Below are 15,520 nucleotides of genomic sequence, written 5' to 3' on the forward strand. Positions count from 1 at the left end.
TAAGGGACCCAGCTAGAGAATGGGTGGAAGACATTATGCTAGACTGGGATCTTGAGGATATCAAGCCCACTGCAGGGAAATATACCTGGACTAACAAAAGATTAGGGCCTAACCACATAGCTGCTTGCCTGGACAGATTCCTTGTCCAATCCTCTTTCCTTACTTGTGGTCTTTCAGCCTCTTCTAAAATCCTCCCAAACTGCACCTCTGATCATAAACCTATTAGCCTCGAGCTCTCCCTGGATGGAAACCTTGGCCCAATACCTTTTAGATTCAGTCCTATGTGGATCCAGCAAGATGGGTTTCATGAAGTGGTTTCAGAAGCTTGGAATCGGCAGATCTTGGGATCCCCATTCTACGTATGGGAAGAAAAATTGAGGGGCCTTAAAAGAAGACTCAAGGAGTGGGCCAAAACTCTGAAAACACCCGCTGCCAAGAGAAAAGAATCCTTAGAAAACCTTGCTGCCCACCAATCTGCAATGGAGAACTCTGTTGTTTCTCAAAGTCTGATTCAAAGAGAAGTTGAGTTGCAAAAAACTCTCCATAGAGCCAGCAGGGATGAAGAGGAATACTGGAGACAAAAATCCAGAAACTTATGGTTACAAGCCAGCGACAAGAATACCAGTTTTTTCCATAAGCAAGCCGAAGCTCGCAAGCAATTCAAATCTATTTCAGAAATTCGGTCCCACGATGCCATGGTCAAAGATCCTGAAGGCATCAAAAGAGCTGCCTTCACCTTCTTCAAAGAGCTTTATACGGCTCCTGATAATCCTCCTTTAGACTCCCAAGCCTATCCCTTCGATCTAATTCCTCATTGTGTTCAAGACTCTGTTAACTCTATGCTTACCGCTCCGATCAGCATGGATGAGCTCAAGAAGGCTTTGGACTGCATGGAGCCGGATAAAGCTCCTGGGCCTGATGGGTTCAATGCCAGATTTTTTCAGACCTGCTGGCCTATAATTAATAAAGATCTTTTGAGAATGGTCAGGAAGTCGCAATCATGTTCCAAGATTGGAGGCAGCACCAACTCGGCCTTCCTTGCCCTGATACCGAAGGAGAAAGGAGCTTCTGAATTTGGTAGATTCCGGCCCATTTCACTGTGTAATACAAGTTATAAGCTGATCACCAAAACAATCGCCAATCGTCTCAAGAATGTTTTGCCGGACATCATTCCGGAAAATCAAGGTGGCTTCATCAAAGGGCGAAAGATTCTGGACAATATTGTGCTGGTGCAAGAAGCAGTTCATTCAAGTTGCCAACGAAAAGAGAAAGGAATGGTGATAAAGCTCGATCTGGCAAACGCCTTTGACAGGGTGAAACATGATTTCCTCTATGCTGTTATGAAGAAACTGGGCTTCTCTATAATCTTCATTAATTGGGTGAAAGCCTGCATTGCCTCCCCTTGGATTGCGCCGCTGGTTAATGGCCGATCAACAAAGTTCTTCAATGCCTCAAGGGGCTTAAGACAAGGTTGCCCACTCTCCCCGCTCCTCTACGCTATTCAAGCCTCGGTGCTCAGCTTCCAACTTGACTGCTGTCAACAAATCCAATCTCTGCCAGGACTCAGAATGGTTCCCAATGTTAAAGACATTAACCATGCCCAATTCGCCGATGATACTCTTCTGCTTGGAGGAGCGAGCATAAATTCTGCAAGATCTTTTAAGAAGGAGTTGGACATCTACAAGGAGGTCTCGGGCAGCAAGATAAACTATCTAAAAAGCACTATCTACAGCTGGAACTGCTCGGTCAAGGAACTTGCTGATATTGCCAGGCTTCTAGAGATGAAAGGAATTCAGACCTGGGAGTTTTTTAAATATCTGGGGATTCCAATCTTCAAAACCATTCCTAAAGTGGCCCACTGGATGCCTATGCTTGACAAAATAAAACTCAGAATTCAAGCTTGGGGAGCCACTTGGCTGAATAATGCGGGGAAGGTTATCCTGATGAAATCTGTCCTCACAAGTATGCCTCTTTATCAACATTCCATTCTGCTTGCTCCCAAAACCTTCCTCAGTAAATTGGACAGTCTGCTGAGAAGATTCCTCTGGGAAGGGGGGAAAAACAATGAAAAAAGACTTCATTTAGTTAGATGGTGTTATGCTCTTAACCTGCAAAGCAATACCCAAACATAGAATTTGCGAAGAAAAGATACCGAGAACACAGAATATGCGAAGAAAATATACCCAGAACACAGAATAGCAATGATTTTATTATTCAGAGAGAAATGTTCACAGGCCTCTTCGAGTGGGCAACCTCCAATAGAGCAGAGCTCGATTACAAAACAAGACACGATGCTCCTCGCAGGGAGTCTCTATCCTTTATATATGACTCATACATGCAATACCACGGGCCAATATCGTTGGTTTTATTAATACCATCTATCTAATACTACCGCCCATTTACCATCTATCTAATACTACCGCCCATTTGCAACTAACTGTGGTCCCGTCATTAATTGCGGGTTAACCACTTACAAATATTAATATGGGCTTTATTGACTCTTGACTATGACGTGATCCCATGACATAAATAAGGGGGTTAGGGTGGGACCCTAACATGCCCTCCCCCTTAAGACTAGCCTTGTCCTCAAGGCTGAAGCTGCGGAAACTGCTGAAGAATAGTGGCTGGTTCCCAAGTTGCATCTTCCGGAGAGGTGTCTTTCCATTTGACGAGGACCTCCTTAAGCATGCGGCCGCGCAGGTGCTTGTCTCGTGTGTCTAGAACCTGTTCAGGTTGAAGCCAGATTGACCCTTCTTCGTCCAATTCAGGTAGACTGGTTTGAACTCGGCAATTGTTCCCAATCACTTTCTTGAGGCACGATACATGGAAAACTGGGTGGATTTTTGCTGTAGGTGGCAAAGCCAACTTGTAAGCCACTTCTCCAATGCGCTGAAGTACTTGGTATGGTCCGTAGAATTTTGGAGAGAGCTTTTGACAACCCTTGTCTTTGAGTGATGTTTGCTTATATGGTTGCAGCCTCAAAAAGACCTGATCCCCTTCTTGAAATTGGCGCTCTGAGCGCTGTTGGTCAGCCTGTTGCTTCATACGGTTCTGAGCTTGATGAAGATTCTCGCGCAGATGGGCAAGCATGGTTGCGCGGTGTTGTAGGATTTGATCCACGGCTTGTACTTTGGAGCACCCCGTGAGATAAGAAGTAGGGGAAGGCGGAAGTTGTCCATAGACTGCTTCATAGGGAGTCATTTTGGTGGTGGCATGATAGTTGGTGTTATACCACCATTCTGCCAGAGGTAACCACTGTACCCAAAGGTGTTGTTTTTCTAAAGTGAAACACCTAAGGTAGGTTTCTAGACATTTGTTGACGGCTTCGGTTTGACCATCTGTTTGCGAATGATATGAAGTACTGAGTTTGAGTTGAGTGCCTTGTAGTCTGAAGAGCTCCTGCCAAAAATTACTGGTGAAGATTGGGTCGCGGTCGGACACAATAGAAGTGGGCATGCCATGCAATTTGAAGATCTGATCCATGAAAGTTTGAGCAACCAAAGTGGGTGTGAATGGTTGGGGTAGGGCGCAGAAATGAGCATACTTCGATAGTCGGTCCACAACCACCATGATGACTGACTTGTTCCCAGACTTTGGAAGACCTGTAATGAAATCCATGGAGACCTCCGTCCAAATTGACGCCGGAATGGGCAATGGTTGTAATGTGCCTGGTGTGTTGACGGTTTCCCCTTTGTGGCGTTGACAGACGTCACATTCTGCTACGAAAGTAAGGATGTCCTGTTTCATGCCGGCCCAAAAAAATGATCTTCTGGTGCGAGCATATGTCTTCTAAAAGCCCGAATGTCCTGCAATGGGAGATGAGTGCAATTCTGCCAAAATGCGACTTTTGAGGGTGGATGTTGGTGATATTACGACTCTGTCCTTGTAGCGAAGAATATCATTCTGCCACGAGTAGCCCTTGCTGGAATTAGGATCTACCTGCAATTGAGAAATGAGTTGGGAGAGCCCGGGATGTGAAAACCATTCCCTGCGAGCCTCTTCAATCCAGTCTGGAATGGGGAGGGAAATTGCGAGCAGAGTACTTTCCTCCTCAAATTGGCGCGACAATGCATCTGCTACCCTGTTGTCTTTCCCTTTCTTGTAAATGATCTCATAATCATATCCCAGCATTTTGGCTAACCATTTATTTTGTTGTGGGGAAGATAGGCGTTGCTCCAAAAAATATTTAAGACTGTGATGATCTGTGCGGATTTGGAAACGTCGCCCCAACAAGTAAGGTCGCCAGGTCTCGACTGCATGTAAGATGGCCATCATTTCCTTCTCGTAGGTAGATTGGCCCAGATTCCTCCCACTTAGTTGTTGGCTGGTGAAGGCCAATGGTCGCCCTTCCTGCATTAAGACTGCTCCAATACCTGTTCCCGAAGCATCAGATTCAATGACAAATGATTTGGTGAAGTCCGGTAGTGCTAAGACAGGAGTGGAACACATGGCGGTTTTGAAAGCGGTAAATGCCTGTTGTGCTTCTTCGTTCTAGAAGAAGGAATTTTTCTTTAGGAGTTGCGTTAGGGGCTTCGCTATGCGGACATAGTTGCGAACAAATTTACGATAATAGCCTGTGAGACCCAAAAATCCTCTCAAGCTTTTCAAGGTCTTAGGTTGAGGCCATTCTTGCATTGCCTGGATCTTTTCTGGGTCCACCTTGACACCTTCACGCCCCACAATGTGGCCCAAATACTCAACTTCTTCCATGCCAAACGAACACTTAGACATCTTGACAAATAATTTATGCGTGCGGAGCAGTTGCAAGAGTAGATCTACATGCTGAAGATGTGACGCCCAAGTGCCACTATAGATGAGGATGTCATCGAAGAAGACAAGGACAAATTTTCTGAGATATGGTTTGAGAAGGTGATTCATAAGGCTCTGAAAAGTAGAGGGGGCATTACAAAGCCCAAATGGCATGACCAGGAACTCATAATGGCCTTCATGAGTTCTGAAAGCTGTCTTGGGAATGTCGACTTCCTTCATGCGAATTTGATGGTAGCCTGAGCGAAGATCCAACTTAGTGAAGCATTGAGCCCCATTGAGTTCGTCCAGCAAATCGTCAACCACTGGGATGGGAAATTTATCTTTGACTGTTAACTTATTGAGGGCCCTGAAGTCTGGACACATCCGCCACTCCCCATCTTTCTTGAGGACCATGACTACTGAAGATGAATAAGGACTAATGTTGGGACAAATGACACCTGCTTCCAACAATTCCTTGATGATTTTTTCTATTTCATTCTTTTGGGTGAACGGATATCTGTATGGCCACACATTTGGGGGTTGGGCCCCTGGAACCAATGTGATGCTATGATCATGTTCCCCTCGCGAGGGTGGAAGCTCATGAGGCTTGTCAAAGACCGTCCGATGTTTATTTAAAATCTGTTGCATCTCAGGATGAATTGGCGGAGACATGGTGTCTACTACCTGGATGGCATTAAATTGAGCTACCACTCCATGATGGCCCTTTTTTAACAATTTTTCCATCCTATGCGAGCTGATGATAGAGGGGGCTCCCGCCTGTAGTCCACGGAGGGTATGTGTGGAGTTGTTCTGCTTAAAACTCATATATAACTCCTGGAAATCCATTGTGATTGGCCCAAGAGTGCAGAGCCATTCCGCGCCGAGGACAATGTCGCAACCCCCCATGTGTATTGCAAACATGTGGGTTTTCAATTGATAATCCCCCATTTGAATTTTAACATTTTCACAGCGACCTTCACATTTCATTGTGCCCCCATCTGCAATCTGGACTTGGAAGTTAGAAACTGCCCGGACGAAACAATGTATTGCTTCAGCGATCTTTTGGTGGATGAAATTATGGGTACTTCCACTATCAATCAAGACTACTACTGGGCGATGTTTAAGAAAACCCCTGATTTTGAGAGTTTGAGGGGAAGAAATTCCTGCCAATGCATTTAGCGAAATAATTGGTTCATCAGATACAATCTCCTGTTGGTTATCTTCTTCGATCGCCTCCGGTTCCTCAAGTGGTGGATCTTCCTCGGTGGAGCTGTAGTCAGTGGCATCTATTTGAAAAAACTTGTGCTCTTTGCATTTATGACCCGGGGAATATTTTTCATCACAGTAGTAACATAGTCCTTGCTTCCTTCTTTCGGCCATTTCCGCAGGTGACACCTTTTGAATCTTAAGTGTCTGAGTCATATTGGGAGCTTGTGAGGGACGACCTTTAGCGGGGAAGTTGGGGCGGCTGGATTGGGCTGTTAATGCACGTTCCACCTTACGGGCTACCTGGCAAGCCTCTGTCCATGTGGGAGGGTGGTGGAGTAGAACCTGAGCTTTGATGGCTTCTTTAAGACCGCTGATAAAGCATTCCATGTAGAACTCATCTGTGAGACCCTTAGTGCGGAAGGCTAAGGCTTCAAAAGCAGTAATATATTCCTCCACTGTACCCGTCTGTCGGAGCTTAGTGAGACGCCCCAAAAAAGAGTCTTCCTGTTCAAAGCGACTGCGAAGAGTTTTGGCAAATTGGGCCCAATTCTGAAAATGTCCATTGCAACGCTGATGCCATTCCTTCCATTGCCATCGTTCATTGTCCAAGTACATGGTGCCCACCATAAGCTTAGTCCCCTCATCTGTGATATGATTCAATTGGAAATACTGCTCCATTTGTGCTAGCCATGCGGACGTGTGAGAACCGTCAAATTTCTGCATATCCAACTTGGGAGGTCGCTGACTGGGTGGTGGATGGGAGTGCCAAACGTGAGGAGAGTGGCTAGACTCACCCTCATGGTATTCATGGCCATTATACGCCTCCTCGTGGGCTGGCTCCTTGCCCTTTAGGAGTGCCTCCTGTATCTGGTTACCTATTCATTTAAGCTCAAGTTGTATGTGGTTACTCATTCCTTGAAGCTCAAGTTCGATCTTGTTCACCGCAGTTTGGAGGGAGTGCACATGGTTTTCAATTTTGTCGATCCTTTCATTGGCCATCGCTTGAGCGCGAGTTTCTACCATACACCAACCTGATGAAAAATTGGGACCGCCTAAAAAAATTTTACTAAGAAATTGAATGGTACCACCTTGCTCAGCTCGTCGTCCTGATACTGATGGGCTAGGTCACCAATAAGCGCCCCGGAAGATCTCAGACTTTTTTTTTTTTTTTTTTTTTTTTTTTTGTTGGAAAACTCCTAACGGAGTTTTACTCCTTCCTGATCAATACTGCAGTCGCCAAATCCTCAAAATGTCAATGCCGCCAAAAGTCCTACGAAAATTATATCCAGGTACAGGAACCGTTCACAACTACTCCGATCTGGTGGGTCTGAGAGATCTGAATGGTGGAACAACTGCTGCTGCTGATCTGGAATATCCGATCTAGTGGATCTGAGAGATCTGAATGGTGGAACAACTGCTGCTGCTAATCTGGAATAGATGATGTGTGATCCCCCGATAGAAAGGGAACTATGGTCTTGGGGAGTGTCAGGTGCTACAGATCGCAATATACATAAGGGTCTGACAGTAGTACTCGGCCCAATGTTTCAGGGCTCTAACTAAGGAGGATCGACCGTACCCTTAGCCGTACAACCCGACTACCCTATCGTACGGGCGAGTAATCTCTCCGAGTGCTGTTCTCGGTGTACTGTAGCCACAAGACGGCCGAAGGTTTATCTATGGCGAGGTTTCAAGGGAGCTAGGGGGCTTCCTATATACCCAGAGGGTACGTGGAAGACAGTCCGTGCGCGGTTCTGTCTAATGCGCTACTACTCGAAGGGGTACCCACAGGGGTTACAAGGGAGTCCAACAGACGTGACCACCTCTTGTATTTCCTGCGTGCATGCCTCCCCAAATCCGCAGGTTTATGCGCTTAACGACAGATCCCGTGGTTTAAAGACGCCGGAACACGTCTCTAGCCAAAAAAAAAATTGCTAAAATTTGGAGATCCCACCGAGCCCTGGAAAGTGCTCTGATACCACTTGTTATGCTCTTAACCTGCAAAGCAATACCCAAACATAGAATTTGCGAAGAAAAGATACCGAGAACACAGAATATGCGAAGAAAATATACCCAGAACACAGAATATGCGAAGAAAATATACCCAGAACACAGAATAGCAATGATTTTATTATTCAGAGAGAAATGTTCACAGGCCTCTTCGAGGGGGCAACCTCCAATAGAGCAGAGCTCGATTACAAAACAAGACACGATGCTCCTCGCAGGGAGTCTCTATCCTTTATATATGACTCATACATGCAATACCATGGGCCAATATCGTTGGTTTTATTAATACCATCTATCTAATACTACCGCCCATTTACCATCTATCTAATACTACCGCCCATTTGCAACTAACTGTGGTTCCGTCATTAATTGCGGGTTAACCACTTACAAATATTAATATGGGCTTTATTGACTCTTGACTATGACGTGATCCCATGACATAAATAAGGGGGTTAGGGTGGGACCCTAACAGATGGGACACTATTAAAAAGCCAACTCTGGAAGGAGGTCTTCATTTAAGAGATCTGGGTGCCCAGAATCTCTCCCTGGGCTCCAAAATTCTATGGAGTATTGTTGCTGGGAAGGCTAGCTGGAGTAAGAAAGTGCTGTGGAAGAAATACTTCAATGGACAGCGGCTGAGATGCTTGGACCAGCCCCCAAAAACCAGTAAAGGCTCTCCGATTTTCAAACTCTGTCTCTCAGCTATGGAGCATTTCAGTCACAATCTATACTGGATACCAGGTAATGGGAAAAAAATCAGAATTTGGGATGACCCAATCCTTGGTGAACAGCCACTGAACCATGTTGAAGGTCTGACAAACATTAAAATCTGGCTACAGTCCAACAATCTGAATACCCTGTGGGACATCTCAACCTGGACGGAAGATACTGGAAGACGTTGGGCTAGTTGGAATCTGGGAGAGGTTCCCCAACAGCTGCAGGTTGAAGCTTCGCTTCTGTTAGATAAGCTTCAAGGAAAATCTCCAATCAAAGCAACAGCCAAGGACAAAAGAGGGTGGGGCTCCCTCTCTGGCAATTTCACAGTTTCTGAAGGTTACAAAAGCAGGACAGCGATTCCTAATGTTCCCCCTGATCCTACTCAATGGAGATTTATCTGGGCTTTTCCTTCGCTGCCCAAAATTGACTTCTTCTGCTGGACATTAGCTCATAACAGCATTCTCACTAGAGATAACCTGAGAAAACGTGGAATGGAAGGACCTTCCAGATGTCCTCTGTGTGTGTCAGAGGAAGAGTCCGCTAATCATCTGTTATTGCTCTGCCCTTTTGCCCGTGATGTCTGGAGGGGGGTCCTGAGATCAGGGGCTGACAAAGTCGAGATTCCTGGTAATATTCCTACCCTGCTTCACAACTGGGCCTCATTATCTCCGTTCGATCTCTCTAAAAAATGCCTCCTCAAGACAGCCTGGATGTGGATCCCTAAATTCACCTGCTGGAAGCTGTGGTTGGAGAGGAACAATAGAATTTTCAGGGATGAAAAATGTACTCCTGGCAAAATTATAACTAAAATCCAAGCTTTATTGGGAGAAACTCTGGATACCAAACATGCAATAAAAAATGAAGCAGCTTTGGACAGCGAGGAGGAGCTATGGCTCAAAGAACTGGTTCCAAACTACGATTCCAAGCCCTTGTCCCTTGCAGTCCCCCATGCGAATTGGGAAATCCGCCTGGAAGAACAGATGTTTATCAAATGGTGTTCTGCCTTGGAGGAACACTGCCTCTTCTTCGACGGGGCCTCTAAGGGTAACCCCGGAGCTGCGGGTGGAGGTGGGGTTCTACTGAATCCGGATGGATCTACTGAGTTTCGATATCAATGGGGGCTGGGCATCGAATCTAATAACAGAGCTGAGGCTTTGGCTCTGTGGCAAGGGCTTAATCTGGCCATCAAAAGGAACATTCTAACTCTGTCAGTCTTTGGAGACTCCAGGCTGATCATCCAGGCGCTGAATCTCAACACAAACCCCTCTCAGATCCACTTAGCTTCCATTTTCAAGAAAATCAGGCTTACTCTGGTCCTGTTCCGGAAAATATCATTTTTCCATATTCTGAGGCATCTGAACGATCAAGCTGACCTTGAAGCCAATCTGGGCTCTACCCGTAGCAGAAGATCCCTGTTAGTCAACTCTGATGAGGATTGCTGCACCATTCCTTAATCCCCTGTTGGTCGATATGCTCTCAATTTGACTTCAAAACCAAACCTGTTCCCCCTCTTGCAGTCAATGTTCCCGGTCTCTATATGGTCAATAAGCCATCATCTATCTAGAAAAGGGAAGTCCGATTCACAGAGAATTAAAATGGCTGAAGCAGATCAATCAGATTCCCAAAGTCTGCCTCTCTGCAAAGAACAAGAGGATGAAGGCACTATTTTTCAGAACAGCCTGTTGGATCCATGCTCCTGAATGCGCTCTATCCGCCGATACTCTGCCTTCTGCTCGGATGTTAAAGCGCCGACCATAGATTTTAAAAGCAAGGGTTCCTTTCTCTGAGGATTCCTTGTTTTGCGCTTCCACCTCATGAAATCTGTATGAATCTATCTCGTTCCATTCCTCTCAAATTCGTTGTGTTGAATCTTGGACGGGGAAGCTGAAGGACCTGTACAGCCTCTCTTTTGATGGAAGGAGGTTCTGTGAAAGTTTAAGGCGGACTTTGGTTTAAAGGAGGTTTGCCACCAATTCATGCCAGAGCAAGGAACGCAAAGGTTAAGCTAGGTGTTTTGCAACTCTGACATCAGACAGTCCGGGGCTTGATCTCAGCTGGAAATGTTTCAAAAGCGAGATCCGCTTCTATGTAATAGGAATTTCAATCTCAGAGCTTGTTGTAATGCTCAAGCACGCGGCAGCTGGTTTGCCGCCTTTAATTCCAATAACCGTTATAGTCTAAAAAAAAAAAAACCTACTCTACCACCTGCTACTCACCCTCTGGGTCTATCTTCTCTTCTGAATCTCTGCCACTGAGAAAATTGAACTGCCTAGGCAATTGAGTATCTACACTGATGTATTATCCATCACCACATCGATCTCTTCTTATATCTTCCTGTTGGGGCTCCAACGACCAAGATTAAATCTTAATCGATGGCTCAGATCATTTCTGGATCAATCCATGTGAGTTTCTAGATGATTCTCACCTTATCTCAATTAACATTGATTAATTAACCCCTAAGTTTAGACTTAGGAAATATTTAAAAAAAAGGCTAATAATCTAATTGAGACACTTCTAGGTGGAATTTCAATAAAACAATTTCTAGGTTTTGGAGATCTCGTGTATTCTAGCCTCTCCACCAAACTTCATCCCACACCCACTAGCACACCCGAGGGTTTCCGTCCTAGGGCTTAGAAGTTGGGAACTAGGTTCTCAAACCTCATCAATAGAAAATAGCAACAGTGCAATATGTCCTCCAATGGCCTCCTCTTTTTATAGATCTGATGGACCCCTCTAAAAGTTCCTATTTTATTATTATTTTAATCATTGAGCACATTTCCTTTAATTAAATATCCTTTGTAATGTGGGACAAAGGTAAATTGGTCACCGTGCCTTCTCAAGCCACTAAAAATCACTTCTAACCATCCCATCCTATAGATTTTCTCATTTCGGTTCCAATGATCTATTACACTAAGGTGTTTTGCCAAGTATTCCTCCTAAAATGCCACCTTAAGCGTAATTAATTGAATTAGGCCCATTAAGAACCCTGTTTTTTGAAAGTTGTCAGAATGAAACGGAACGAAAGGCAAACTGTGCGGATGAAAGAATATACCAAGCAAATGTCATCGGACCTCATAAAAACTCCTCAAAGCCCCTCCAAAATCCCTTGGACCCACTGATAACGCCAACCTGCACCTATGACTTGTCTGCCCCCAACTCTGAAAGGCCATCCTAACCATGCCATAAGGAACACCAGAAAAAAGAACATCACATCTACTGTTATATTTGAAGTGTTAAAATCTCAGTCACATCTTTTATTCGGTAGATCCAATCTGCTAGGAAGTAATTAACCAGGTCACTGGGGTTAGAAAATTAACAAGTGAATTTCCAAGCATATTCCTTCTGATTTTGTTATGTAGGAGTGAGCAGAGTGTGCACCTCAGTCGTGCTTTTTCCTTCCTTTTCCTGTGGATGTTCTGAGCTTAGAAAGGCAGAGGTTCAGCCTCAACAAATCCTCCACTCAGCGCTGCACTGGCACCTACATGTATACATGGTAACCCCTTCCTTTCCTTACTATTTTTAGTCTGCTGTGCAACAATTCACTGCCTTGCTACAGAGCATGGCCAAGGGATAGTTTAAATTTCTCAGACCTTAACAAGCAGATGCAACTGCAGTGTCATCATTATATTGCCCTACATTCTCTCTGGATCTGTCCCACAAATCGCTGCATTTAGTTATGGATTCTAGGTGTTATGGCCAATTTCTGATTCATATGGGTCACAAAGTCGTGGAATCCTCAACTGCTGGAGGTCGAAATAGTCCTCAGATGCCCCTTCTTCAGATGTGCCAAAACAACCATTCATATGCATTTTACAATGCTGATATGGCCCAGTCATTCATCATAACAGTTTGCATGTTATCTCAGCAGGTTATTGTGAAGCTTCAAACTCATTATTTGAGACAAATGGTACAGGATGTTGTTTTTTCTCTTATCTATTGCACGATAGATGATCAGATTGTTAATATCTTTATGAAGCCTTCAACAAAAACTAAGTTGGTGAAACTTCAAGCTATGCTTGGGCTTCAAGAAGCTACAATTATGGGGTTGTATAAAGGAAACTAATTCCACCTCTTGGATCTCTAGGGTGTTGTGTTAATAAGAAGGTATCGGAACAATAGGATAAGTAGGTTCATCCCACCTCTACATCTTTTGGAGACAGTTAGTCGATAACTGACCAGGAGAGTCGACTGAGTAGTAAACTAAGTGGTCAACTGAACATTCAACTCGTTGGCCGAAGCTAAAATTCAAGGAGTTTATTATGTGACCTGGGAAATCGAAGTGGAGCATGTCTTCCTTGCTTCAAGGGAATTAATTACACTTTGGTACCACATATAGATGGTCTTATGGATTGATCAATTATGGAAGTTTTTTGGTTCCTTGTGTTTCCTATCATATCTTGAGCTATGCTCACTTGTGCTTATGTGCTGTAACAGTTTTTTGACACTGCCTCTTCTTGGAATGTATAGCTCCTTGATCTACAAATTCCACAGTTCTCCAACACCAAATGAGGATTGCTGTTATTGCAAAACAGTTCTCCGACACTAAATAAGGATTGCAGTTCTTGCAAAAAGTGAGAGTATAGAGGATGTTGGACATGACTTTGGAGGTGCTTGTTCCCTAATTACATTTGAGAGTAGATTGAAGTCCTTTTACAGGTATGTTCACATCCAGGCTCTACTGGCAAGCTATTCTCCTAAGGAATCTTAGTGCCTCTCAGGTTGTCGGGTTGGTCACTCTCAACTTCTTGTGGCAAAAGAGAAACGCTAGACAATTCAAGATTCTACAGCGACACAATCTTCAACTCATTTGATTGGCTTAATAGAAGTTGTGAAAAGCAGATGTAGGATCTACATCTCGTGCACTTGCCGTACTTGCACGGATCAGTAAAGGAAGAGCTATTTTGATGTAAGTTGTCCTCGTATGCAAAATTTAAAATCATGGCAGTTGCATCCCTTCAAGTAGATATCAAATTCTCAAACAAAAAGCTAAACAGTCAACACAAGGAGCAATACCTGGAATAAGATTTTCTTCACCAGATCCCACAATGCAATGAGGAGGGTAAGGAGGCTCTGGCTTGTCTGGATAATGAGTGTCAAGAAATGCCAGCATTGGCCATTTCCGTGCACTGAACTCTTTAGCTAGTCTCACACCCTCCTCCACCATGCTACTTATCTGTTGATTGGGAACCTGGGGAGCCTGCCAGGGGAGGATTATAATATCAACAAGAGCTTTGATTTTGAGTTATTTCTTCGGATAACCCAAAATAATAAATATAACATAGACAAAAAAAACAGAAACCCATGCAGCAATCTGATCACTGAGGCCCTGGAGATAATAACCGCATTAATGTTGATTTTTCCAAAAAAAACACTAACAGTCTCCTTGAATTTGCATGAAATCAAACATGAATATAATTAAATCAATGCGCCCATTTAAACCCAACAGGAGACCTTTCCTAAATAAACCAAATTCCAGAGCAAATATAAGTACCAGATTGCCTGCGCCAACTGTACAGAAGCCGTTGACAATGTCTACAAGCACCAAGCCTATTTTCTTATCTTCTATGGGAAGAACCAGAGGACCCTCATCGAGGGGTAAATTGGCATGCAAGTGCTCCAAAATTTGGGTTCCCATCATCATACAAGTAGATTTAAATTTAGATTTAGGGCTGTGCAGAGGCGCTTTTAGTGATCATATAGGCCATCTTTACGTTGACCTTGGATAAAATTGTTCTTTCTTCAAAGTCCATTGAATCAAGTTGGACTGTAGCACATTGACTAAGTTAAGATTGGGCCAATCACGTACCGATAAAAGTTAGCGGGCCACCCTATCCAACAAAGTGATCTACCCGACATGTTTTGTTTTGTGGTGAAAATAGTCTGCTCTAAGAATATGGGGCAAAGTGTCTCATCACTGTCATTCGAGAATAAATGAAAAGTGGAGTGTGAAATCCGGATCATATTCTTTTGTGGTGAAAAGGGTCTGCTCTAAGAATATGGGGCAAAGTGTCTCATCACTATCATTCGAGAATAAATGAAAAATGGAGTGTGAAATCCGCATCATATTACTTTTGGTCATTGTATTCGTTATTTTGGAGAAATAAAGTCCAGTGTGAGTAAAATAATGGAGAATAAGAATGTAAGTTTGTGTAGTTTTTAGGAATCAAATTGCTGGTTCTTTGAGTTAGTTGTGATTTTAAAATTATATTATTATCATTATTCTTTAATATAAAATAATTAAAAATATATATATTTGTTTTTATATTATTTGTTTTATATTAAAATTATTTATAATTGTTATTTTGTTTTTTATTTTAAATGTGTAATTAATTAGAATTTAAAATTATTGCTATTTTGTTTTTATTTTAAATGTGTAATTAATTAGAATTTAAAATTATTGCTATTTTGTTTTTTATTTTAAATGTGTAATTAATTAGAATTTAAAATTAGTCTCATCTATATTTATTTGAGAGATTTTAAATTTAAAAGTTCAATAACACTATTATATTATAGTCAATTATTTTTAGGTTTTTAGATTTGGAGAATGGCGAGCATTGTTATAATTATAATTTAAATAAAAAAATATATTATTATTTTTAATTATGAATTATATTTAAAATTTAATTATGAATTATGAATTATAATTGAAATTTGTTTTATTGAAGATATTGAAATAAATAGTGAACATGATGAGGATTAGGGGTAAAAGTATTAGATTTTATTTGGATGAAATCCATGTGTTTATAGAGGACATGTTTAGATGATAAGGTTGAGAAAATGGCATATGTTATATCATTTTGATATGATGTGGAATTCATAATTGTCTTAAAAAACAATAAAA

At 42.9% G+C, this 15,520-nt stretch overlaps 1 protein-coding gene across 1 annotated transcript in view; it reads right to left on the reverse strand.

Moving 5' to 3' along the window:
- NIC1 (nicotinamidase 1) overlaps window positions 1-14,404 on the reverse strand; it is a 150,396-nt gene extending 135,992 nt beyond the window's left edge. Inside the window, exons 1-2 of the mRNA XM_089446939.1 lie at window positions 14,171-14,404; window positions 13,693-13,876 (exon numbers count right to left, since the gene is read on the reverse strand). Coding sequence (XP_089303065.1) covers window positions 13,693-13,876; window positions 14,171-14,320 — 334 coding nt within the window. The 5' untranslated portion in view covers window positions 14,321-14,404. The remainder of the gene's footprint in view (window positions 1-13,692; window positions 13,877-14,170) is intronic.
- Between the last annotated feature and the right edge of the window lie 1,116 nt (window positions 14,405-15,520).

This window comes from Pinus tabuliformis, chromosome X (assembly GCF_031772625.1).
Source record: "Pinus tabuliformis cultivar Carrire ecotype Pingquan chromosome X, CPIR1, whole genome shotgun sequence".
NCBI lineage: Eukaryota > Viridiplantae > Streptophyta > Pinopsida > Pinales > Pinaceae > Pinus > Pinus tabuliformis.